We start from the raw sequence: 27,259 nt of genomic DNA, 5'->3' as shown, positions 1-27,259 counted from the left end.
TTTTCTGGGAAGATGCTAGTGAAATAGTCTCAGAAGGTTTTCTTCCCACTCTGTAGAAGCTTGGGCTCATAGTTAAAAAGCTGAGCCTAATCCTGTCTTGAAGGAAAGTCATCTAGAACAGCTGAAGAAAACCTCCCTGGGCTTTTTTTTTCACTTTCTCCCACTGTTCCTGCTGACACAGCCCTGCTCTCTGCCAGGTTGCATGGCCTTTGATGGATGGCCTATCTCCTCCTCCTCCTTGGCCCTTTTTGTTCCCCTTATGCTCTCCCTGGGGGGTGGGGTGTTGGGTAAGTAGTTCTGCAGAAGGCAGCAGATAGATGTGCAGGGAGGCTATAGGCATAACATCCTGAGAAAGAACCTTGCCTTGTATCAGGTTGATTTATGATCATGACCTAACCTGGCCCTATTTTATGCTCATTTTCCTCCTAAAATCAAACTTGCACCACACAGCATGTTTTTTCTGTTACCAGAGCTGATGACATTGTGCGTGACTTCTCTGTTTTATTGAGCCTCACCTTTCTGGAAGCCAATGGGCCTTCCTGGAGAAGCAGAACCCTCCCTCCCGATTTTAACCCTCCCAGAAGTACAGAGAAGAACTCTGCTATGGGGCTTTCCTGGAATTGAGGTTCCATGGCCATTTCTGTGCCAAGGACAGCATTTCTGCCTGGACTTTATCTTCTTCTACCTTGGCCTGTAGTTAAATGATCTCCTCTCTAAGACTCTCTCATGGATAAATGTTCCCTCCAGGATAGGGCTTTGCCCAAGAAAATCTCTCCACAGGTTTTACCACATGTGCTGTAATCCAACCTTGTAGGACTCAGAAGGAAGCAGCTTATTATGTGATGGCTGGGGAAAGCATCATGGGAAAGTCTGAGCACCTGTAGATGCACAGTGGAAGGAACACTTGGTCCCCCTTGCATCATACCTCTAGGTCAGATGCAATTGCAGGATCAATGGGCACCCCTGCCCTCCACCCACCCACCTACCTCCGAGACTGGTGGGATATCTTCCTTCTCTGAGTCAAGATTCTCATGACTCAATTTGACTTTCAGAGCAGAGCAGGTGCAATGTAGGAACTAAAACTTGTTCTTCCCTTCACCCTGTGGGAAATCACAGGTGTCTAAGATAGGCTCTTGCCCTCAGGGAACTTTCAGATTGCTTGGTTGAATAGGGAAAATAGCAGCAGTACCATGAGGGTCAGCAAGCTGCAGCAGAAAACTCCTTTGACTAAAGTGGTCGAGCAAGGCTTCATGGACAAGGTGAAGCTTAGGTTAATTTTGAAGGGCACACCCATAGGTGGGAGGCACTTCAGGCAAAGGGAGCTCTATAGCATTATTTATGGGGTTGAGACTGTATTTGGAATGGTGGTGTTAGGAAAGTGACATGTTGACTGTAGATCAGGATTTTAATTGGGGAGTGTATGAGAATGAAGTCTTAGTGCATCTTTCTCAGCATTGGGCTTACATAGGCTCTCAGACAGGGACATTTTTTGGCTTTTCCATTTATTTCAACACTCTGAAATCAAAGTTTGCATAATGTTCTTGAAGCACAGACACTTTTCTGCTTTGAGAAGGAAAAGTGTATGAATTGCTCCTTTTCCCCATTTGTCATTACCATAAAATAGGAATGCCAAGGACAGGTTGATTCCTGACAGTTCTCAGAAGATTCCTTTTGCTCTCACTTCATACTGACTTTTATAAGTCCTGGGGTGGATACTTTCCTCATTAGGATGCCAAGAACACTGTTGAAGTGTAACTCCCTCTCCCTGGTCTTGTGTTCAGGGGACCCTATTCTGTCAAAACCAACTGACAGAAGATTCCAGTAGGGGAGCAGAGGGGATTTCTGGTGGAGAAGGAGGTGAGCAGTCAGAACAGTCTGACTGGATTGTTTGAGAGCAGCTCCTACCTGGACCATCTCACTTCCCTTCTCTGTTACACTCTCTTCTAATACAGAGTCCTCCTCCACCAGTTACATACCTAGTGGAGAAGCCAAGAAAAAGGAAGAAATGGAGATGGAAACCACTGGCTTGGAGCAGAGTTTTCAGCTGAGTGTTCTTCACATTAGCTCCCCTCCCACCTTCTTCAGCCTTTAGTCACTGCCCTGGTTTTGGGATACGAAGCTCCCACTTTGTTTCAGGGTCCCCTAGAATTGATTACTGAGTGTCATGTGTCACAGAAAACCCTGCGGGGCCACCCAGACGTTTTACTAAATGTCAGCAAGACAGCCTGTCAACTTAGGTATTGGCCAGCCTGGAGATATTAACTGCTATGCTAACCAGTCTGTTCTCTCCTCCAAACCATTTCCAGGTGTGGATGTCAGCCTGCCTATATTTTTTTGAGAATCAGATCCCAGTCACCTTCAAGAAGTAGTCTGAAAATTTGTTAATGCCACACTCACCAGCTTTTTTGCTCTTCTTGCTCCAAAAGAACAATTAACCATTAATTTTTAGAATTTGAAATGTTTTAGTGCAGTGGAAAGAACATGGGCCTTTTGGTCAACGAGATCTGGTTTTGATCGCTGTCTCTGGTTCTTCCTAGATGTAAGACTGTGGAAAACTTGCTTCACTTCTGTGATCCTCAGTTTTTTGGTTTTTAAGTGAATACAATAAAATTCAGTTCATACATTTGCGGTAGGGTTTAAAAGGGCTGGCACGTGTCCAGTGTCTGGAACATCGTAGATATTTAATAAAAGATAGTTTAAGTCTCTTTATTTCCTTTTGGCATGAGCAGATCTCCTGAGTGCAAAGAAAGAACCCCAAAATGCAAAGAATCAGGATTACTCCTCTACAGGGGCCACATTTAAAAATTTCTGCATTAAACAGTTATTTATAACTCTCTGGCTTTGATGTTCACTACTATTTGAATTTTTCTCACCTAGGGAGACTAGTTGATTCTGTTCATTCTAAATTCTGGCAATTAATAATAGTAGAGAACTGGATGCAAATGATTTTTCTGGAGGACCCACATGAGTATACAGCTCTGTTAAGGTACCCACAGTCTCTAAAGACAAGTTTTGGAGTTGAGAGCAGGAATAAAATGAAAAAGATATGCTCTCTCAATTTACTTTCCTTTCTCTTCAAACTTAAATACAAGGTAAAGTATTTGAACAATTTTAAATTTAGTAAACACTGATGCATAATGGAAGCCAGTTCCAAGCAAGAGCTGAAAGAAAAATCTTTTTAATTGAGGTATAATTGATATAACATTAGTTTCAGGTATGCAACATAATGATTCGATCTTTGAATATATTGCAAAACGATCACCTCTATGTCTAGTTACCATCGTCACCATACACAGTTACATATAGTTTTTGTGTGTGTGATGAGAACTTTAAGATTTACTCTCTTGGCGGCTTTTGAGTATTCACTACCATATTATTGACTATAATCACCATCCTGTACACTATATACCCATGAGTTACTTATTTTATAACTGGAAGTTTGTACCTCTTGAACCCCTTCACCCATTACACCTACCCCCCATTCTCCTACCCTTCGGGTTGCCACCATTCTGTTCTCTGTATCTATGAGTTTTGTTTTGTTTTTTAGATTCCACATAGAAGTGGGAAGTGAAGTCATACAGTATTTGTTTTCCTCTGTTTGACTTTAAAAAAAAATATTTTATGGAAGTGAAGTTGATTTACAATGTTGTGTTAGTTTCTGGTGTACAGCAAAGTGATTCACCTATATATATGTATCTTTTTCATTATGGTTTATTACAGTATTGACTTATTTTACTTAGCATAATACCCTCAAGATCCATCCATGTTGTCACAAATGGCAAGATTTCATTCTTTTTTATGCATGAGTAGTATTTTGTTGAGTATATTTACCACATCTTTCTATCCATTCATCCATCAATGAACACTTAGGTTGTTTACATATCTTGGCTATTGTATATAATGCTGCAGTGAACACAGAGGTGCACATATCTTTTCAAATTATTGTTTTCATTTTCTTCAGATAAATACCAAAGGCAGAATTGCTGGATCATATGGTAGTTCTAGTTTTAATTTTTTTTTTTTTAAACATCTTTATTGGAGTATAATTGCTTTACAATGGTGAGTTAGTTTCTGCTGTATAACAAAGTGAATCAGTTATACATATACATATGTTCCCATATCTCTTCCCTCTTGCATCTCCCTCTCTCCCACCCTCCCTATCCCACCCCTCTAGGTGGTCACAAAGCACCGAGCTGATCTCCCTGTGCTATGCGGCTGCTTCCCACTAGCTAGCTATTTTACATTTGGTAGTGTATATATGTCCATGACACTCTCTCACCCTGTCACATCTCACCCCTCCCCCTCCCCATATCCTCAAGTCCATTCTCTAGTAGGTCTGTGTCTTTATTCCCATCTTGCCACTAGGTTCTTCATGACTTTTTTTTTTTTTCCTTAGAGTCCATATATATGTGTTAGCATACTGTATTTGTTTTTCTCTTTCTGACTTACTTCACTCTGTATGACAGACTCTAACTCCATCCACCTCATTACAAATACCTCCATTTCATTTCTTTTTATGGCTGAGTAATATTCCATTGTATATATGTGCCACATCTTCTTTATCCATTCATCCGATGATGGACACTTAGGTTGCTTCCATGTCCTGGCTATTGTAAATAGAGCTGCAATGAACATTTTGGTACATGACTCTTTTTGAATTATGGTTTTCTCAGGGTATATGCCCAGTAGTGGGATTGCTGGGTCATTTGGTAGTTCTATTTTTAGTTTTTTAAGGAACCTCCATACTGTTCTCCATAGTGGCTGTATCAATTTACTTTCCCACCAACAGTGCAAGAGGGTTCCCTATTCTCCACACCCTCTCCAGCATTTATTGTTTGTAGATTTTTTGATGATGGCCATTCTGACCGGTGTGAGATGATACCTCATTGTAGTTTTGATTTGCATTTCTCTAATGATTAATGATGTTGAGCATTCTTTCATGTGTCTGTTGGCCATCTGTATATCTTCTTTGGAGAAATGTCTATTTAGGTCTTCTGCCCATTTTTGGATTGGGTTGTTTGTTTTTTTGTTATTGAGCTGCATGAGCTGCTTGTACATCTTGGAGATTAATCCTTTGTCAGTTGCTTCATTTGCAAATATTTTCTCCCATTCTGAGGGTTGTCTTTTGGTCTTATTTATAGTTTCCTTTGCTGTGCAAAAGCTTTTAAGTTTCATTAGGTCCCATTTGTCTATTTGTGTTTTTATTTCCATTTCTCTAGGGGCTGGGTCAAAAAGGACCTTGCTGTGATGAATGTCATAGAGTGTTCTGCCTATGTTTTCCTCTAAGAGTTTGATAGTGTCTGGCCTTACACTTAGGTCTTTAATCCATTTTGAGTTTATTTTTGTGCATGGTGTCAGGGAGTGTTCTAATTTCATACTTTTACATGTACCTGTCCAATTCTCCCAGCACCACTTATTGAAGAGGCTGTCTTTTCTCCACTGTATATGCTTGCCTCCTTTATCAAAGATAAGTTGACCATATGTGCGTGGGTTTATCTCTGGGCTTTCTATCCTGTTCCATTGATCTATGTTTCTGTTTTTATGCCAGTACCAAACTGTCTTGATTACTGTAGCTTTGTAATATAGTCTGAAGTCAGGGAGCCTGATTCCTCCAGCTCCATTTTTCGTTCTCAAGATTGCTTTGGCTATTCGGGGTCTTTTGTGTCTCCATACAAACTGTGAAATTTTTTGTTCTATTTCTGTGAAAACTGCCAGTGGTAGTTTGATAGGGATTGCATTGAATCTGTAGATTGCTTTGGGTAGTAGAGTCGTTTTCACAATGTTGATTCTTCCAATCCAAGAACATGGTATATCTCTCCATCTATTTGTATCATCTTTAATTTCTTTCATCAGTGTCCTATAATTTTCTGCATACAGGTCTTTTGTCTCCTTAGGTAGGTTTATTCCTAGATATTTTATTCTTTTTGTTGCAATGGTAAACGGGAGTGTTTTCTTAATTTCACTTTCAGATTTTTCATCATTAGTGTATAGGAATGCAAGAGATTTCTGTGCATTAATTTTGTATCCTGCTACTTTACCAAATTCATTGATTAGCTCTAGTAGTTTTCTGGTGGCAGTTTTAGGATTCTCTATGTATAGTATCATGTCACCTGCAAACAGTGACAACTTTACTTCTTCTTTTCCGATTTGGATTCCTTTTATTTCTTTTTCTTCTCTGATTGCTGTGGCTAACACTTCCAAAACTATGTTGTATAATAGTGGTGAGAGTGGGCAACCTTGTCTTGTTCCTGATCTTAGTGGAAATGGTTTCAGATTTTCACTACTGAGGACAATGTTGGCTGTGGGTTTGTCATATATGGCCTTTATTATGTTGAGGAAAGTTCCCTCTATGCCTACTTTCTGCAGGGCTTTTATCATAAATGGGTGTTGAATTTTGTCGAAAGCTTTCTCTGCATCTATTGAGATGATCATATGGTTTTTCTCCTTCAATTTGTTAATATGATGTATCACGTTGATTGATTTGCGTATATTGAAGAATCCTTGCATTCCTGGAATAAACCCCACTTGATCATGGTGTATAATCCTTTTAATGTGCTGTTGGATTCTGTTTGCTAGTATTTTGTTGAGGATTTTTGCATCTATGTTCATCAGTGATATTGGCCTGTAGTTTTCTTTCTTTGTGACATCTTTGTCTGGTTTTGGTATCAGGGTGATGGTGGCCTTGTAGAATGAGTTGGGGAGTGTTCCTCCCTCTGCAATATTTTGGAAGAGTTTGAGAAGGATAGGTGTTAGCTCTTCTCTAAATGTTTGATAGAATTCGCCTGTGACGCCATCTGGTCCTGGGCTTTTGTTTGTTGGAAGATTTTTAATCACAGTTTCAATTTCAGTGCTTGTGATTGGTCTGTTCATATTTTCTATTTCTTCCTGGTTCAGTCTCGGCAGGTTGTGCATTTCTAAGAATCTGTCCATTTCTTCCAGGTTGTCCATTTTATTGGCATAGAGTTGCTTGTAGTAATCTCTCATGATCGTTTGTATTTCTACAGTGTCAGTGGTTACTTCTCCTTTTTCATTTCTAATTCTATTGATTTGAGTCTTCTCCCTTTTTCTCTTGATGAGTCTGGCTAATGGTTTATCAATTTTGTTTATCTTCTTGAAGAACCAGCTTTTAGTTTCATTGATTTTTGCTATTGTTTCCTTCATTTCTTTTTCATTTATTTCTGATCTGATCTTTATGATTTCTTTCCTTCTGCTAACTTTGGGGTTTTTTTGCTCTTCTTTCTCTAATTGCTTTAGGTGCAAGGTTAGGTTGTTTCTTCGAGATGTTTCCTGTTTCTTGATGTAGGCTTGTATTGCTATAAACTTCCCTCTTAGAACTGCTTTTGCTGCATCCCATAGGTTTTGGGTCGTCGTGTCTCCGTTGTCATTTGTTTCTAGGTATTTTTTGATTTCCCCTTTGATTTCTTCCATGATCACTTCGTTATTGAGTAGTGTATTGTGTAGCCTCCATGTGTTTGTATTTTTTACAGATCTTTTCCTGTAATTGATACCTAGTCTCATAGTGTTGTGGTCGGAAAAGATACTTGATATGATTTCAATTTTCTTTAATTTACCAAGGCTTGATTTGTGACCCAAGATATGATCTATCCTGGAGAATGTTCCATGAGCACTTGAGAAAAATGTGTATTCTGTTGTTTTTGGGTGGAATGTCCTATAAATATCAATTAAGTCCATCTTGTTTAATGTATCATTTAAAGCTTGTGTTTCCTTATTTATTTTCATTTTGGATGATCTGTCCATTGGTGAAAGTGGGGTGTTAAAGTCCCCTACTATGATTGTGTTACTGTCGATTTCCCCTTTTATGGCTGTTAGCATTTTCCTTATGTATTGAGGTGCTCCTATGTTGGGTGCATAAATATTTACAATTGTTATACCTTCCTCTTGGATCGATCCCTTGATCATTATATAGTGTCCTTCTTTGTCTCTTGTAATAGTCTTTATTTTAAAGTCTATTTTGTCTGATATGAGAATTGCTACTCCAGCTTTCTTTTGATTTCCAGTTGCATGGAATATCTTTTTCCATCCCCTCACTTTCAGTCTGTATGTGTCTCTAGGTCTGAAGTGGGTCTCTTGTAGACAGCATATATTTGGGTCTTGTTTTTGTATCCATTCAGCCAGCCTGTGTCTTTTGGTGGGAGCATTTAATCCATTTACATTCAAGGTAATTATCGATATGTATGTTCCTATTCCCATTTTCTTAAATATTTTGGGTTTGTTATTGTAGGTGTTTTCCTTCTCTTGTGTTTCTTGCCTAGAGAAGTTCCTTTAGCATTTGTTGTAAAGCTGGTTTGGTGGTGCTGAACTCTCTCAGCTTTTGCTTGTCTGTAAAGGTTTTAATTTCTCCATGAAATCTGAATGAGATCCTTGCTGGGTAGAGTAACCTTGGTTGTAGGTTTTACTCCTTCATCGCTTTAAGTATATCCTGCCATTCCCTTCTGGCTTGCAGAGTTTCTGCTGAAAGATCAGCTGTTAACCTTATGGGGATTCCCTTGTGTGTTATTTGTTGTTTTTCCCTTGCTGCTTTTAATATGTTTTCTTTATATTTAATTTTTGATAGTTTGATTAATATGTGTCTTGGCGTGTTTCTCCTTGGATTTATCCTGTATGGGACTCTCTGTGCTTCCAGGACTTGATTAACTATTTCCTTTCCCATATTAGGGAAGTTTTCAACTATAATCTCTTCAAATATTTTCTCAGTCCCTTTCTTTTTCTCTTCTTCTTCTGGGACCCCTATAATTCGAATGTTGGTGCGTTTGATGTTGTCCCAGAGGTCTCTGAGACTGTCCTCAGTTCTTTTCATTCTTTTTTCTTTATTCTGCTCTGCAGTAGTTATTTCCACCATTTTATCTTCCAGGTCACTTATCCTTTCTTCTGCCTCAGTTATTCTGCTATTGATCCCATCTAGAGTATTTTTAATTTCATTTATTGTGTTTTTCATCGTTACTTGGTTCCTCTTTAGTTCTTCTACGTCCTTGTTAAATGTTTCTTGCATTTTGTCTATTCTATTTCCAAGATTTTGGATCATCTTTCCTATCATTATTCTGAATTCTTTTTCAGGTAGACTGCCTATTTCCTCTTCATTTGTTAGGTCTGGTGTGTTTTGACCCTGCTCCTTCACCTGCTTTGTGGTTTTTTGTCTTCTCATTTTGCTTATCTTACTGTGTTTGGGGTCTCCTTTTCACAGGCTGCAGGTTCGTAGTTCCCGTTGTTTTTGGTATCTGTCCCCAGTGGCTAAGGTTGGTTCAGTGGGTTGTGTAGGCTTCCTGGTGGAGGGGACTAGTGCCTGTGTTCTGGTGGATGAAGTTGGATCTTGTCTTTCTGGTGGGCACGTCCACGTCTGGTGGTGTATTTTGGGGTGTCTGTGGCCTTATTATGATTTTAGGCAGCCTCTCTGCTAATGGATGGGGCTGTGTTCCTGTCTTGCTAGTTGTCTGGCATAGGGTGTCCAGCACTGTAGCTTGCTGGTCGTTGAATGAAGCTGGATCTTGATGTTGAGATGGAGATCTCTGAGAGATTTTCACCGTTTGGTATTACATGGAGCTGGGAGGTCTCTTGTGGACCAGTGTTCTGAAGTTGGCTCTCCCACCTCAGAGGCACAGCCTTGATGCCTGGCTGGAGCACCAAGAGCCTTTCATCCACACGGCTCAGAATAAAAGGGAGAAAAAAATAGAAAGAAAGAAAGAAAGAGGATAAAATAAAATAAAACTATTATAATAAAAAATAAGAAAAAAAATTAAGAATAAATTTATTAAGAAAATTTTTTTTTAATTTTTACATATAGATTTATTAATTTTTTATAATAAAAAATAAGAAAAAAATTAAGAAAAAATTTATTAAGAAAAAAATTTTAATTTTTAAAATAAAAAATATGAAAAAACTTATTAAAAATTTTTTTTAATTTCTAAAAATAGGAAATAAGGAAAAAATTATTAAGAAAACATTTATTAGGAAAAAAATTTTTTTAAGTAAAAAAAGAAAAAAAAAACAAAAAACGGACGGACCTAACCCTAGGACTAATGGTGAAAGCAAAGCTATACAGACAAAATCTCACCCAAAAGTATACACATATACACTCACAAAAAAAGGAAAATGGGAAAAATTAATATATCCTGCTCCCAAAGTCCACCTCCTGAATTTGGAATGATTCCTTGTCTATTCAGGTATTCAACAGATGCAGGCACATCAAGTTGTTTGTGGAGCTTTAATAATCCGCTGCTTCTGAGGCTGCTGGGAGAGATTTCCCTTTCTCTTCTTTCTTCATACAGCTCCCAGGGTTCACCTTTGGATTTGGACCCGCCTCCGCATGTAGGTCGCCTGAGGGCGTCTGTTCCCCGCCCAGACAGAACGGAGTTAAAGGAGCAGCTGCTTCGGGGGCTCTGGCTCACTCAGGACGGGGGGAGGGCGCGGTACGGAGGAGGCGGGGCGAGCCTGCGGCGTGAGAGGCGTCGTGACGTTGCACCAGCCTGAGGCGCGCCATGCGTTCTCCCGGGAAAGTTGTCCCGGATCACGGGACCCTGGCAGTGGCGGGCTGCACCGGCTTCCGGGGGCGGGGGGCGGTGTGGAGAGTGACCTGTGCTCACACACAGGCTTCTTGGTGGCTGCAGCAGCGGCCTTAGCGTCTCATGCCCGCCTCTGGGGTCCGCGCTCATAGCCTCGGCTCGCGCCCGTCTCTGGAGCTCGTTTAGGCGGCGCTCTGAATCCCCTCTCCTTGCGTGCCGCGAAACAAAGAGGCAAGAAAAAGTCTCTTGCCTCTTCGGCAGCTGCAGACTTTTTCCCGGACTCCCTCCCGGCTAGCACCGAAGCCCGAGCCTCAGCTCCCAGCCCCGCCCGCCCCGGCGGCTGAGCAGACAAGCCTCTAGGGCTGGTGAGTGCTGCTCGGCGCCGAGCCTCCGTGCGGGAGTCTCTCCGCTTTGCCCTCCACACCCCTGTGGCTGCGCTCTCCTCCGTGGCTCCGAAGCTTCCCCCCTCTGCCACCCGCAGTCTCTGCCCACGAAGGGACTTCCTAGTGTGTGGAAACCTTTCCTCCTTCACAGCTCCCTCCCACTGGCGCAGGTCCCGTCCCTATTCTTTTGTCTTTGTTATTTCTTTTTTCTTTTGCCCTACCCAAGTACGTGGGGATTTTCTTGCCTTTTGGGAGGTCTGACGTCTTCTGCCAGCGTTCATTGGGTGTTCTGTAGGAGCAGTTCCACGTGTAGATGTATTTCTACTGTATCTGTGGGAAGGAAGGTGATCTCCGCGTCTTACTCTTCCGCCATCTTGCCTCTTCCCCCCCTAGTTTTAATTTTTGAGGAAACTCCATACTGTTTTCCATAGTGGCTGCACCAATTTAAATTCCCACCAGCAGTATGCAAGTGTTCCCTTTTCTCTGCATCCTCACCAACACATTTCTTGTCTGTTTGATAATAGCCATTCTGACAGGTGGGAGGTGATAATCTCACTGTCGTTCTGATTTGCATTTCCCTGATGAATAATGATTTAGAGCCTTTTTTAAAATACTTGTTGGCTATCTGTATGCCTTCATTGGAAATATGTGTATTCAGATTTTCTACCCTTTTTAAAACCAGATGGTTTTGGGTTTTGTTTCGCTATTGAATTGTTTGAGTTCTTTATATATTTTGGATATTAGACCCTTATCGGATATAAGATTTGCAAATATTTTCACCATTTGGTAGGTTGCCTTTTCATTTTGTTGATGGTTTCCCTTGCTGTGCAGAAGTTTTTGTTGTTGTTTGTTTGATATAGTCCAACTTGTTTATTTTTGCTTTTATTGCCTTTGCTTTTAGAGTCAGATCCAAAAAATCATTGCCAAGACCGATGTTGAGTCACTTATATTCTATTTTTCTTTTAGGAGTTTTATGGTTTTAGGTCTTACATTCTAGTCTTTAATCCATTTTGAATTAATTTTTGTGTATGATATAAGATAGTGGTCCAGTTTCATTCTTTTGCAAGTGACAATCCAGTTTTCCCAGCAGCGTTTTTTGGAGAGGCAGTCCTTTTTTCATTGTATTCTTGGCTCCTTTGTCATAAATGAATTGATCATATACATGTGGGTTTATTTCTGGGCTCTCTATTCTGTTCCACTAATCTGAGTGTCTATTTTTATGCCAATTCTATGCTCTTTTGATTACTATAGCTTTGTAGAATAGTTTGAAATCAGGGAGCATGAAAGCCTCCAGTTTTGTTTTTTCTCAAGATTGCTTTGGCTATTTGGAGTCTTCTGTGGTTCCATACAAATTTTAGGATTGTTTGTTCTATTTCTGTGAAAAATGCCACTGGAATTTTGATGGGGATTATATTGAATCTGTAGATTGCTTTGGCTAATACACACATTTTAACAATACTAATTTTTCCAACCCATAAGCATGAAATATCTTTCTATTTATATGTGTCCTCTTCAATTTCTTTCATCAATGAGTCTTTTGCCTCCTTGGCTAAATTTATTCCTAGATATTTTATTTTTCTTGATGCAATTGTAAATGGATTGTTGTCTTAATTTCTCTCTCTGATAGTTTGTTGTTAGTGTGTATAAACACAAGAGATTTGTTTATATTGATATTGTATCCTGCAACTTTACTGAATTTGTTTATTAGTTCTAACAATTTTTTAATGGAATCTTTAGGATTTCCTATATATAAAATCATGTCATTCACAAATAGTGACAGTTTTACTTCTTCCTTTCCAGTTTGGCTGCCCCTTATTTCATATTCCTGCCTAACTGCTCTGGCCAGTACTTCCAATACTATGTTAAATAAAAGTGCAAGAGTGGGCAACCTTGTCTTGTTTCTGAAATTAGAGGAAAAGTTGTTAGCCTTTCACCCTTGAGTATTATGGGTGAAAGTATGGACTTGTCATACATGGCCTTTATTGTGTTGAAGTATTTTCCCTCTATACTGACTTTGTTGAATGTTTTTATCATAAATTGAGGTTGAATTTTGTCAAATGTTTTTTCTGCATCTATTGAGATGATCACATGATTTGTATCCTCCATTTTGTTAATGTGGTATATCACGATTGATTTGCAGATGTTGAACCTTTCTTGCATCTCTGGAATAAATCCCACTTGATCATGGTGTATGATTGTTTTTTAAATGTATTGTTAAATTTGGTTTGCCGATATTTTGTTGAGAATTTTTGCATCTATGTATTCAGGGATATTGCCCTGTAATTTTCTTATTTGTGGTATTCTTGTCTGTTTTTGGTATCAGGGTAATGCTGGCCTTATTAAATAAGTTTGGAAGCATTTCCTCCTCTTCAATTTTGTGGAAGAGTTTGAGAAAATAGGTAATAGATCTTTTTTGAATGTGTGGTAGAACTCACCAGTGAAGTGTCTGGTCCTGGGCTTTTGTTTGTTGGGAGGTTTTTGATTATGGATTCATATCCTTACTAGTAATTGGTCTGTTCAAAATTTCTATTTCTTCATAACATTTCTTCTATTTGGAAGATCATATATTTCTAGGAGTTTATCCATTTCTTCTAGACTGTCCAATTTGTTGGTGCATAATTGTTCATAATAGTCTCCTATGACCCTTTGTATATCTGTGGTATGTGTTGTAACTTCTCATTTTGCATTTCTGATTTTGTTTAATTGAACCCTCTCTCTTTTTTCCTGGCTGAGTGTAGATAAAATTTGTCATATTTGTTTATCTTTTCAAAGAACCAGCTCTTATTTTCATTGATACTTTCTATTGTCTTTTTAGTCTCTATTTCATTTACTTCCACTCTGATCTGTGTTATTTCCTTCCTTCTACTAACTTTGGGCTTCTTTTATTCTTTTTTTAAATTCCTTTTCGTGTAAGGTTAGGTTGTTTATTTGAGAGTTTTCCTGTTTCTTGAGGTTGGCATTTATTGCTGTAAATGTCACTCTTAGTACTGTTTTTGCTTCATGTTTCAGATTTTGGTGTGTTGTATTGCTATTTCCATTTTCATTTGTCTCAAGGATTTTTTGATTTCTGCTTTGATTTCTTTGCTTACCTATTGATTATTCAGTAGCATGTTGTTCAATCTCCACATATTTGTGATTTTTAAAATTTTTTTCTTCTTGTAATTGATATCTGGCTTTATATCATTGTGGTCAGAAAAGATGCTTGATATGATTTCAGTCTTCTTAAATTTATTGAGACTTGTTCTGTGGCCTAACATATGACTCATCCTGAAGAATACTTCATGTGCACTTAAGAATGTGTATTCTGCTGCTTTTGAATGGAATGTTTTATATATAACTATTAAGTCTATCTGGCCTAATGTGTCATTTAAAGCTAATGTTTCCTTATTGATTTTCTGTCTGGGTGATCTATCCGTTGATGTAAGTGGGGTTTTAAGTCTTCTGCTATTATTGTATTACTGTCTATTTCTCCCTTTAGGTCTGTTATTATTTGCTTTATATATTTATGTGCTCATATGTTGAGTGTATAAATATTTACAAATGTTATATCCTCTTGTTGGATTGACCCCTTTATTATTATGTAACACCCTTCTTTGTCTTTTATTACAGTGTTTGTTTTTCTTTGTCTTTTATTACAGTGTTTGTTTTAAAGTCTCTTTTGTTTGTTAAAAGTATATCTACCCCAGCTTTCTTTTGGTTTCCATTTGCATGGAATATCTTTTTTCATCCCTTCACTTTTAGGCTGTGTGTGTCCCTACATCTGAAGTGAGCCTTTTGTAGGCAGCATATAGATGGGTCTTCTTTTTTTTTTTTGATCCATTCAGCCATTCTATGAAAGAATGATTCTTAAAAGTTTTAAGACGACTTGACCCAAATGTTTGGCTTCAGTACCACCATCATTTTTCGAGTTACATCACTTGATCTGATTTTTCTAACCCATGGGCTTTCATAGTTCAGTTTGGTGTTGAGTGATTTCATAAATCATGTTGATGATCTGGTCCCTCTGTTCCTCCCAAGAATGTGGTTTTGATGAATAAACAACAGTTATAACGTGTTTGCTTCTATCACATGTACATCCAAAGTTATAAAATCTCAATGTTGCACAAGCTCAGAATTTCACCACGTATATTGTGTTGGCTTAGACTGTGTTGGCTTTGTCAGCCTTTCCTCTGCTAGACTGAGAAATCTTCTAAATGTGGAGATTGGTAATTTTTCTTTTTTATCAAAGTCCATCTTGCTTCTGCTTGGTGGAGTTAAGGAAACAGGGCTGGGGATCACTCCTGAGGGCATGTGGATGAGCCGTGCAGGTCTTTCTGTGATCCCAGTTTGTGACTGAAGGATTTGAAGAGCAGACCTGGTATGGACAGATTTTATTTTATGGGAACAGTCAGTCACTGAGTACTTTGGTAATTTTAAGGCTCAAAACCCAGAGTGGAAGAAACATATACCACCCCCACCCCACCCCTTTAAAAATACTTACTTTTTTTTTAAAAAAAGCAGTTTTAGGTATACAATAAAATTGAAAGGAAGATACAGAGATTTCCCATATATCCCTTGCCCATACACATGCATAGCCTCCTCCATTATCAACATCACTCACCAGAATGATCTTTTATTTTTTTATTATTTTTTAAAATTTTTTATTCTCAAGGATGACTCTTCACTGACACATCATAATCATCCAAAGACCATAGTTTACTTTAGGCTTTAATCTTGGTGCTGTACATTCTATGGGTTTGGACAAAAGTATACTGAGGTATATCTACAGATTATTTTCACTGCGCTAAATGTCCTCTGTGCTCTGCCTATTCATGTCCCTCCCCTCACCCCTGGCAACCACTGATCTTTTAACTATCTTTATAGTTTTGCCTTTTCCAGAATGCCATATAGTTGGAATCATACAGTATTTAACTTTTTCAGATTGACTCGTTTCCCTAAGTTAAATGCATTTACATTTTCTTCATGTCTTTTCATGGCTTGGTAGCTAATTTCTTTTTAGCACTGAATAATATTGTATTGTTGGGATGGACCACAGTTAATATATCCATTCAATTACCAAAGGATGTTGTGCTTGCTTTCAAGATTTGGCAATTATGAATAAAGCTGCTATAAACATCCATGTGCAGGTTTTTGTATGGACAGAGTTTCAACTTTCTGGGGTAAATAGAAAAGATCACGATTGCTGGATGATATGGTAAGAGTATGTTTAGTTTCTTAAGAAACCACCAAATCGTTTCCGAAGTGGCTATATCATTTTGCATTCCCACCAGCCATGTATGAGAGTTCCTGTTGCTTCACGTTTTCAAAAGTATTTGATGTTGTCAGTGTTCTTGATTTTGACCATTCTAATAGGTGTGTAGTGGTATCTCGTTTTAATTTGGATTTCTGTGATGACATATGATGTGGAGCCTTTTTTCATATGTCTTTTTGCCATCTGTATATCTTCTTTGGTGAGGTATCCATTATGGTCTTGGGCTTGTTTTAAAATTGGGTTGCTTATTTTCTTATTGTTAAGTTTTATGGGTTCTTTGTATATGTTGGATAACAATCCTTTGTCAGATGTGTCTTTTGCAAGTGTTTTCTCCCAGTGTGTGGTTTGTTTTCTAGTTCTCTTGATATTGTCTTTAGAAGAAAATTAGTTTTTAATTTTAATGAAGTACAGCTTATGAATTATATCTTTCATGGATCATGTCTTGGTGTTATATCTAAAAAGGCATCATCATACTGAAGGTCATGTACGTTTTCTTTCCTATGTTATCTTCTACAAGTTTTGTAGTTTTGCATTTTACAGTTAGGTCAGTGATCCATTTTGAGTTAATTTTGGTGAAGAATATAAGATCTGTGTCTATATTATTTGTTTTGTTTTACACGGGGATATCTGGTTGTTCCAGCACCATTTGTTGAAGAGATTGTCTTTGCTCCATTATGCTTCTTTTGCTCCTGGCCAAAGATAAATTGATTATATTTATGGGCTCTCTATTCTGTTCCATTGATCTATTTGTCTACTCTTTCACCAATACCACAATATCTTTTTTTTTTTTAATTTTTTTTCCAATTATTAATTTATTTATTTATGGCTGTGTTGGGTCTTCGTTTCTGTGCGAGGGCTTTCTCTAGTTACAGCAAGTGGGGGCCACTCCTCATCGCGGTGCGCGGGCCTCTCATTATCACGGCCTTTCTTGTTGCGGAGCACAGGCTCCAGACGCGCAGGCTCAGCAATTGTGGCTCACGGGCCCAGTTGCTCCGCAGCATGTGGGATCTTCCCAGACCAGGGCTCGAACCCGTGTCCCCTGCATTGGCAGGCAGACTCTCAACCACTGCGCCACCAGGGAAGCCAATACCACAATATCTTGATTACTGTAGCTTTATAGTAAGTCTCAAAGTCACACTTACCCCTTTTTAATGATAAAAAATCAGATGACCAGCAAAGCAGCCACATCTACTTTAATAGTCAGGGGGTGAAGGAGACACGTGGTGGCTTGTATCTGCTTTCCTTTTGAGTCTTTCTAGTGGTGGAACTGACTCAGACTAGCTCACCAGAGCCAATTGTACACTTCTCTTCCCAACTCCATGTTCAGGGACATCAGTAAATTAAAATTGGCCATTGTCAGAATATTTACACCACAGAAATTAGCAAATGCCAACAATCAGTGTTTGTTTGTTTGGTTTTATCCCTTCAGAGAACCAGTTGTTAAACATTCATCTGCATAACACTGATTTTGTATCTAATTTGTTTTTCCCTTTGATAGTTCATCATCGAATTCCTTCTAGTCATCACAGGTAATGCTTATTAATCACTTTGTATGAGTTAGGCACTGTGCTAAGATCCTTCACATGTGTTCTTTAATTTAATTCTCACAACAATGTCATGAGGTAGGTCTGTGATCTTAGCTTGTGGTTGAGGGATGCTGAAGAGAAGACCAGTGGTGGACAGATTTTTATTTTACAGGTACAATTTGCAAGTGAGTAAACTGAGGTTCAGCAAGATGATGTAATTTTTCTGAGGTCACACAGCATGTTAAGTGGTAGACTGGAGACTGTAGCTTCTGGCTGACTCATGCTTGTAACCACCATGCACTATGGTCTTCCCCAGCATAGAAAACTGTTCTGGGCTCAGAATCATGACACGTTGGGTCTAGTGTACTCTATGCACCCAGCCTGACACCTGCCCTCTCAGAAGCTCAGTGTCCTCATCTATATAATAAGGCTGGTGATGATACTAATCTGCCTAGCTCACAGGATGGCTTTACCATTTAAATGATAGTTACACCAGATTGCTTTGGAAAGCCTAAGTACTGTATAAATGGGAGATATCATTACATGATAAGAAGTGAAGGAAAAAAATATTAACCAAAAGAATACTACATCACAGTTTAGAAGATTCAGCTAAAGTGGATATTTTATATAAATGCAGGTTCTATGAAATATTACAGTGAATGTTTCTGGGTGAAATGGCAGGACCTTTGATCTGGGAATGCCTGAACTTAGCTTTTGGAATTCTTTGGCTTTGGGTCTCCCTAAGCTTCCCAGACACTCTGATTAGTAATCAAGGTAACCTTAGTTTCATGGGCAGATTTGATTGGAACTAAGTTATTAAGAAGGTAGTGTAGTGGGGCTTCCCTGGTGGTGCAGTGGCAGAGAATCTGCCTGCTAATGCAGGGGACACGGGTTCGAGCCCTGGTCTGGGAAGATCCCACATGCCGCGGAGCAACTAGGCCCGTGAGCCACAACTACTGAGCCTGCGCGTCTGGAGCCTGTGCTCCGCAACAAGAGAGGCCGCGATAGTGAGAGGCCCACGCACCGCGATGAAGAGTGGCCCCCACTTGCCGCAACTAGAGAAAGCCCTCGCACAGAAACGAAGACCCAACACAGCCAAAAATTAATTAATTAATTAATTAATTAAGAAAAAAAAAGAAAACTTAAGAAGGTAGTGTAGTGCTGGAAAGTTGACATTTAGTAACTTCAGGGAGAATGTTTGCCTTATTATGTGCATGTTTTAATAAAGGTTTGTTTGGGGTTTTTTTGCTGTTCACATAGCTATTTATACTTCCAACTGTCAGCATATTTCATTGTAGTTGTTTACTTAAGGTTTATCTTCTTGACTATACTGAACTCCCGATGATGACAAATAACTATGATTATTACAGAAATCCCAAGCACCAAGTACTGAGATCGGCGACTAGTATTGCTGCATAAATATCTACCCAACAAGTGCATGGGTGAACTAACTACATGGAACTCTTGTGGTGTTCATGTATTTCTTATGCCACAGTTGTCCATCTGTAAGCTTTGAAAACTTTCTTAATTGCAGTTGGAGCTAGTGTGCAAGGCAAGGTCAACCACGTGGTGTTTCATGCTAGAATTCATCTGTGTGTTCTTAGGATATCAGAGGCATTTGGCAGCAGTAGGAAAGCCTCTAGGTATTCCCTAACTTACACAGTCCAAGCCCCTTACTGTGTTATACAAGACCTACCTTGACATGTTTCACCTCTGGTGCTCTCCGTCCTGCCACTGTGTGCAATGATCTGTAATTCTTTAGCCTGGCCAATTCCTACACACTCTTCAAGAGTAGGTTTGGGTCTCATCCCCTCAGGAAATCATCTCTGAAATATGGGTTGTGATTAGGTTTTGTTTTCACTCACCTATGTATTTCTTGATCTTAGTTCTGATATTATATTAAAATTATTTCCTATGTTGCCTGTTCTCCCATGAGACTATAACTCCTCAAGTGCAAAGACTACCTTCTCTTCCAAAGCTGAGAGGAGTGTGTACATCTGGCATGAATGAGATGTTCAGCAAATATTTGAGGAACTGAAATGACTAATTCCAAGTGGAATTTCTTTTTCTAGGAAGAGCAAGACAGTGAGATGAAATGTGAACCCTTCAAGGCTTAGTGGGGTGACAGCACTTCAAGTGTCCAAGCATGATCCTCTTCCCACCAGCTATGGGTGAAGCAGAGAGCTTCCAGGTTACGGGTTCAATGTTGGGGCTACGTCTGTGTTTCTCTGAGCCCAGACTGAAATTCTAGTTTAACTGCAGTCTGGTTTATTCAGTCTCAAGGGAGAAGAGAATCAGATAATTTTCCATTCAATACCCTACAGATTGGAGGAACAGATTTTAACCAGTACAGACTATAAGAATATAGAAGATGCAGGGGGTAGAAACATTTAGTTACTCTGTCCTTGGAAATTTTGAAACTCCCCACAAGGACACACTCATGATCTCATGAAAGAGGTTGGGGTGGCTGGCAGTGATTCTCAGGGAGATGTAAGCATACTATGCTTCAATGCCACAATTTCCTCTCTTGGAATAACAGATATTTTAGTGGGAGCAGGGGTCATTTATTTCCATTTCAGTAGTCTTAAATGTGAGTTGTATTATAGATAATAAAAAGCCCCAATTAATTATGAATCCTAGACAATCCATTAACCATATTCTCTAACAGCATCATATCTGTGCACTTATTCCTAACAGGCTCCTGTTTCTTTTAACTGCCTTTCATTCCACTAGTTTTCTGAATTAATGAGCAAGAATGTACTATGGTTACGTAGAGACCCCAGACAAACCTAAAATGCTCTATCTGATGTGATCCTTAAACAAATGGTTTAAAACAAATGGTTTAAATGAATTTCAGATGCGATTTCCACTTTCATGTCTGGCAACTTATTGATAACAATTTTTCTCATTCCTTTCCACTGGTTGGAAAAATTAAGATTCCCAACTTCTGTCTTCTGCATTCCCATCCACTGAACAGCAGTCAGAAGCTTGATTTGTTTTGTTTGTTTTTTTAAATTTATTTATTTTATTTACTTTATTTTTGGCTGCGTTGGGTCTTCATTGCTGCACGCAGGCTTTCTCTAGTTGTGGAGAGCAGGGGCTACTCTTCGTTGCCGTGCACGGGCTTCTCATTGCGGTGGTTTCTCATATTGAGGAGCACGGGCTCTAGGCATGTGAGCTTCAGTCGATGTGGTGTGTGGGCTTCAGTAGTTGTGGCTCACGGGCTCTAGAGCGCAGGCTCAGTAGTTGTAGTGCACGGGCTTAGTTGCTCCGTGGCATGTGGGATCTTCCCAGACCGGGGAACCCGGGTCCCCTGCATTGGCAGGTGGATTCTTAACCACTGTGCCACCAGGAAAGCCCTTGATTTGTTTTTAAAATATAGAATAACAGCAGCTCTCAACATGGTTTCACAAGAATCTGTATTTGTGGAAGTTCCACTTGTGATTCTGATCCACGGCTAGTGTTGATGACATTGGTTTCTTAGTTCGTTTGGTTTGCTATAACAAATATACGACAGACTGGGTGTCTTAAATAGAAGAAATTTATTTCTCACTGTTCTGGAGGCTAGGAAAGATAAAGGCACCAGCAGATCTGGTGTCCAGTGAGAACCCTTTTCTTGGTTGGCAGATGGCTGTCTGTCTTCTTGTATCCTCACATGGTGGGGAGCAGAGAGAGAAGCTAGCTTTCTTCTTAAAAGGACACTAATCCCATCATGAGGGCACCACGTGCATGACCTAATCACCTCCTAAAGGCCCTATCTCCAAATATCTTCACATTAGAGAGCAGGGTTCCTACAAATGAATTTTGGGAGGACATAAATGTTCAGTCCACAGTAATCGGGTTGGAAAATTCTATTTGTTAAATATGTTTTTTTTTTTCCTTCTCTGGAATGAGTGCAGGGCAGTGCTTCAACAATTATTTACTCTCTTCCTATAGATGAAGTATGAGCAGTGGTAATACAGCAAATAGAATACAGTTATGTAGGTACCTAGTGAGGTTTCACATATGCTGCTGTGACATCTTATTAAATTAGAGAGTAAAGAATCATTACTTTCATAATCGTTCAAAAAAGTAATACTTCTATATACTTTCTACAACTCCCAACTAAAATTCACTATTTTAATGCTCTTGGCCAATAAATCCTTTCTAATATAATTACTAAAATTTAGATTAATCAGAACTAGACTAGTATGATAAGAAAATTCCATCTTCTGTGTAGTGTCTCAAGAAGTTAGAAATAACATTTTAGACACACTATAATTTTAATAGCTTCCTATGAGCTAAATAAGTAGAAACAATTATTTTGTTGCTACTAGAAGTTCTAAGGACAATAAGTTAATGTGTTCAAAATTGCAGTTAGATGCTGGCAGGTAACAAGCTAATTATCTAGTAATTTATATGTCAAGCCTAATAATTTATACCCCAACCCATATACACCTGTATATGCAACAAATATGAAATAGCCTCCTCCTCAATTCTTCCTCTTAAAAACCAGCTGATATTTACTAGTTGAGGGTTAGTAATTCCATGGTTCTGATATTAAATATTGCAGCACATTTGTTCATAGGTTAGTGGATGGACATAATTAAGGCTAAATGTACTTATGAAAATAAGTGAACCAAGGAGAAACTATGAAGCAGGAAACTTATTACTGATCTCACTAGGTTTGTCTGCTTTTTTGAAAATCTACCCAGTACAAGAATTTGTAAAGCAGTAATTGTTACATTCCTTTACCATACAGACCTCAATGTAAAAATAAACAAAAAACCCCAAACAATACTAGAACATCACCATTGTATTATACCTAGTCATCACCAGTACTTGGAAGTCTAATTGTTAGAATTGCTAGATTGGGGATGAGTTGCTTTTGTTAAAAAGAACATTTTATTTTTTAAATCACAAGTTATTGATTTATGTTAGAGAAAGAAGAGAAGATAATCTATCATTTATGAAAAACATAGCTACTTTTAAGACACTTGCCTGCAATTAGAATGGGAGGACTCATGGCTTTAAAGTCCAAACTGTCCATAGAGTGGTACCGTTTGAGTGGATTATTTAGGAGCTCAGGTGAATAAGTAAAACTGTTGACTGGGGGAGGCTGGGGAAGAATAACTCTTGGTCTTAGCCTCAGGTATCTATCTAAAGGCCAGCCGACTTTTCTAACATTCATTCATTAGTTAAAGCAGAATTTACTAAGCATTTCCTGTGTGAATGTACTGCCTTTATGTAAATTACAATTGAAGTCTGCTCTTGAGACCCTGCCTATATAGTATAAGAGGGGCCGGGAGGATGGTGGGTTCGTAACTGCAGATGGGTTGCTGGGAACATTCAAGGCCTCCAAATTGCCTTCAGTCTTCCTATTTCATCTGTGGTCCTGGTACATCTGACTACTTCTTCCTGCTGCCAACTTGTTAGTGATATAGTTATCTACAGGAATTCCTTCCTTTGTTTATGGGACTTAATAGTCCTGGGCCTACTATGAGCAAGGTGGTAAGTAAGGTAGCATGTGGTGAGGAGCTTCGTTTACCTGGGGAAGTTCCACTCCTGTACTCTGGTGGGCGTTATTGGTTATAAAACAATCATTCTTATAATTTGACTAGGTTTTTTTAGTCTAGGACCGTGGGGCAATGTCATTTTGCTTAGGCTGGGGAACAACTGTTCACTGTGGATGGGTATCCTTGCCCTTGGGCACTAGAGGGAATAACATGTCTGGGACGTTACAATCTTCTCCTTATTTTCCCCACAAGAATCATCACTTCAAAATTCAATAGAGACAAATGACCTTTTGAAGGGGTAGGAGGTTACTATCTTTTGTAAAAACCATGAAGGCCCTCATGACTTCTGAGGAAGTGGAAAGAGTGGGAAGTCATGGACACAGGGTCACCCTGAGGAACGTTTGTGACAGAGTGGTGAGGATGGTTTTCACTTGCATTAGACATCCCCTTACAACTTCCATTTTGGTTATTTAAAAACACCAGAATGCTTTAAATTGGATGGAATCTCAAATTAAGTTCCTTTTGGGGAAAGATGTTGCCAGAACAGCCTGATATGGGGTACTGGACAGGCATCTTAGGTGGAAAATCTGTATCACTTATTTTTTTCCCATTAAAAACCTACATTCTTGCTATTTATATGGGTTTTCTTCTCCCTTTCTCCATCCCCTTTGTATCTGGTATTTCTCCCCTCGACTCTTCCTTCTTTCCCAGGTGTGTTTGATAACTGCTCCCACACTATCAGTGACAAGGGCTGGGCCCTGGGGATCCGCTCAGGGAAGGATGTGGGAAGGCGAGATGCTCGCTTCTTCTTCTCTCTTCGCACCGACCGCGTGAAGAAAGCCACCGTTATGATGGGTCACAGTCGCTATCAACCAGGCAAGTGGACGCACGTGGCAGCCACTTACGACGGACAGCGCATGGCCCTGTATGTCGATGGCACTCAGGTGGCTAGTAGTCCAGATCAGTCTGGTCCCCTGAACAGCCCCTTCATGGCATCTTGTCGCTCTTTGTTCCTGGGTGGGGATAGCTCCGAGGACGGGCACTATTTCCGTGGACACGTGGGCACACTGGTCTTCTGGTCGACGGCCCTCCCACAAAGCCACCTCCAGCACAGTCCTCAGCAGCCAAGTGAGGTGGAGGATTTGACCACCCTGCTACTGACAGCCAGTTTTGAGCCCCTGGAAGAACAGTGGGCCCCCTTTAGAGATGGGAAGTACCCACGGCTTGAGGTCCTCCAGGGCTTTGAGCCAGAGCCTGAGATTCTGTCACCTTTGCAGCCCCCGCTCTGTGGGCAAACAGCTTGTGACAATGTGGAACTGATTTCCCAGTACAGCTGGCACTGGCCCCTTCGGGGAGAGAAGGTGATCCGCTACCAGGTAGTAAACATCTGTGACAATGAGGGCCTGAACCCCACCGTGAGTGAGGAGCAGATCAGTCGGCAGCATGAAGTGCTCAATGAAGCCTTCAGCCGCTACAACATCAGCTGGCAGCTGAACGTCCACCGGGTCCACAACTCCACCCTGCGCCACCGCGTTGTGCTCGTGAACTGTGAGCCCAGCAAGATTGGCAACGACCACTGTGACCCTGAGTGTGAGCACCCACTCACAGGCTACGACGGGGGCGACTGCCGCCTGCAGGGCCGGTGCTACTCCTGGAACCGCAGGGATGGGATCTGCCACGTGGAGTGCAACAATATGCTGAACGACTTTGACGATGGTGACTGCTGTGACCCGGAGGGGGCTGACGTGCACAAGACCTGCTTCGACCCTGACTCACCTAGGAGGTAAGGGACTGGGGCTTGGGGTATCCTGCTTGTAGGGTACATTCCTAACATCGTTTTATCCTTTTGGCTTCTGGAGACAAAAGAGTGTTCACACAGCCCCCAAATAAAACATTCATCTACTCCACCAGATACTATTGAGCTTTCATGAAGTACCAGGTGTTGTGTTGGGTGATTAGGAACACAGAGATGATTAAGACGAGACACAGCCCTCACAACTCACTTTCTATGGAGCAGACAACTGTGTACATGGTGTGAAATGCACACGCACCAGGTGCTTAAGACACAGGAAAGCTGAACAACTTCGTCTATCAGAGGAAGCCAGGGCATCTGCACAGAGAGCAAACAAGGTATTTGTCGATAGAAACCAATCAGCACCAATTATACGTGAGCATGCCTTTTATAGTCTTAGGTTTCCAGCAAAGTAACACGAATTCATGAAGAGGCCCATGTGTGAAGCAGTTTGAGCAGTTCAGCAGCTTTATGAACATAAGACATTCTACATCTAACCACAAGTCTCCTTTAGATGACTGGAGGCTTCCTCTTCTGCCCCATTAAATTCCATTCTCCACACAGCATCTGGAAAGATCCTATGTAAATGGTAAATTAGATCCTGTCACTCCCCTTCTTAGTTTTTTCCCCACTGTTCTTAGAATAAAATCCAAGCTCCCCTCCTGTCTCCTGGATCACGACCTGACCCCTGCCTTCCTCTCTAACTTCCTCCCCTGCTCTCCCCACCCACACTGCACAGCCTCACTGACTGTTCTGTTCCACTGAACAGATCAAACTTGTTCCTGCCCCAGGGCTTTGCACTAGCTGTTTCATCTTCTTGGAATCCTCTTTTCCTTGGTCTTCCCTTGGTGAGTTTTCTCTTGTCATTCCAAAATCTACTTAAATGTCACCTCCTGGAGAGGCCTTTCCTGATCTCCCAATTTAAGTTGACTAGTCAATCGCTATTATGTCAACTAATTTAAATTCTCTCTATAACACATCACTTCTGATGTTTTTCTTGTGTATTTGTTTATTTGTCTTTCCCTGGCTTGGAATATCAGCTCTATGTGACCAGGACCCTTGTTACATTCCCAGTGCCTAGAACAGCAACTGAGACATAGTTGTTTATTTCATGTTTATTTTAATGAATAAATGGATCTGATGTGTCATCTGTTGTGAGACAGAAGCCAATAGGAGGATTTCCATTTGATGGTTGATGCAGGAGTTGGGGAATGTTAGAGGGAGGTAAGAAAGGAGAGAGGTGGGTGGTAAACTTAGTAATTTGTGTATGTGGGCAAGGGTTCCCCATTTATAACTGGTACCTTTGTACGAATTATAAAAAGGCCCACACCTGAGGTAGGGTGTAGTGTTGGTGGGAGGCAGGAGGAATAGATCTCAGCTTCCACCCAATACCTGAATGGCTGCCTTTGTGTTTTTTGGCCATGATTTGTGTGGTAATTCATGGTCTTGTGTGTGGACAGTCCTCTTGGTGCCCCTGTGCATGGGCAGTTAGCACCAATGAATAGGTTCACCTGTAGCTCAGATGTCTGACATCAAGGATCGAGTGTAAGATTTGCAATCAGGGGACAGAGTTGAGTTCCAGAGTCCTTGCTACTTAACCAGCTATGTAAGTTGAGCAAGTCACTTTTGTAAACCCAGATGTCTTGTCTGTAAAATGAGGGTGATTGCAGTAATACTTTGCATTACCTATATCTTTGGGTTATTTTTGTGAAGCAAATGAAATAAGGTACAGGAAAGTGCTTGGTAACTCTAAAGTTTTCAAAGTACAGAAACAGTTCTAAACCAACGTTAGTTATTATCATTATTAGAACTGACAGATGGGAAGCCTTTGTTTACATAATAATACCCAGGGAACTGATCACATTACCAGAAATATTTGCATAAGAAAGATTCTGTTTGGGTTTGGTTTTTAGATTTTGATAACCTTAAGCAGAAGCTAAACCTCACTAACAACGTTTGCCAACTCTTAGGATCTCCAGAGAACTCTCCAGGGAAATCTGGCTTGTTCTCATTTGTCTACTAGCTCATTACAACAACCCACCGCCTTGACTGAGAGAGCTGTCTTTCAAGGTACCCAGGCATCACTCTCCTTAGAGTGGCCCCTTGTGTCTCTAAATACTTCCTGCCACTGCCCTTATCCGAGTGTTTATAACTTATTCCCCTTACCACTTCAGAGTTGCCATGGTAACTTATCCTTTTCTATCTGTAGTAGACCCAGACACTTTCTTACCCCTACATGCAAAACTCGCTCTGTGGAATGAAAGGAACGAGTCATACTTTTTTTGATAGTTAAAA

At 40.1% G+C, this 27,259-nt stretch overlaps 1 protein-coding gene across 8 annotated transcripts in view; it reads left to right on the top strand.

The window, feature by feature from the left end:
- PAPPA2 (pappalysin 2) overlaps positions 1-27,259 on the top strand; it is a 432,894-nt gene that overhangs the window by 151,624 nt on the left and 254,011 nt on the right. For all 8 annotated transcript variants that reach the window (XM_082355821.1, XM_082355820.1, XM_082355819.1 and 5 more), the window contains one exon: positions 23,884-24,955. In XM_082355821.1, the coding sequence (XP_082211947.1) occupies positions 23,884-24,955 (1,072 nt within the window). The remainder of the gene's footprint in view (positions 1-23,883; positions 24,956-27,259) is intronic.

This window comes from Balaenoptera borealis (assembly GCF_965194805.1).
Source record: "Balaenoptera borealis genome assembly, chromosome: 1".
In the NCBI taxonomy this organism is placed as follows: Eukaryota; Metazoa; Chordata; class Mammalia; order Artiodactyla; family Balaenopteridae; genus Balaenoptera; species Balaenoptera borealis.
The sequence above is the reverse complement of the archived record's forward strand: the minus strand, read 5'-3'. Positions and strand labels throughout refer to the sequence as shown.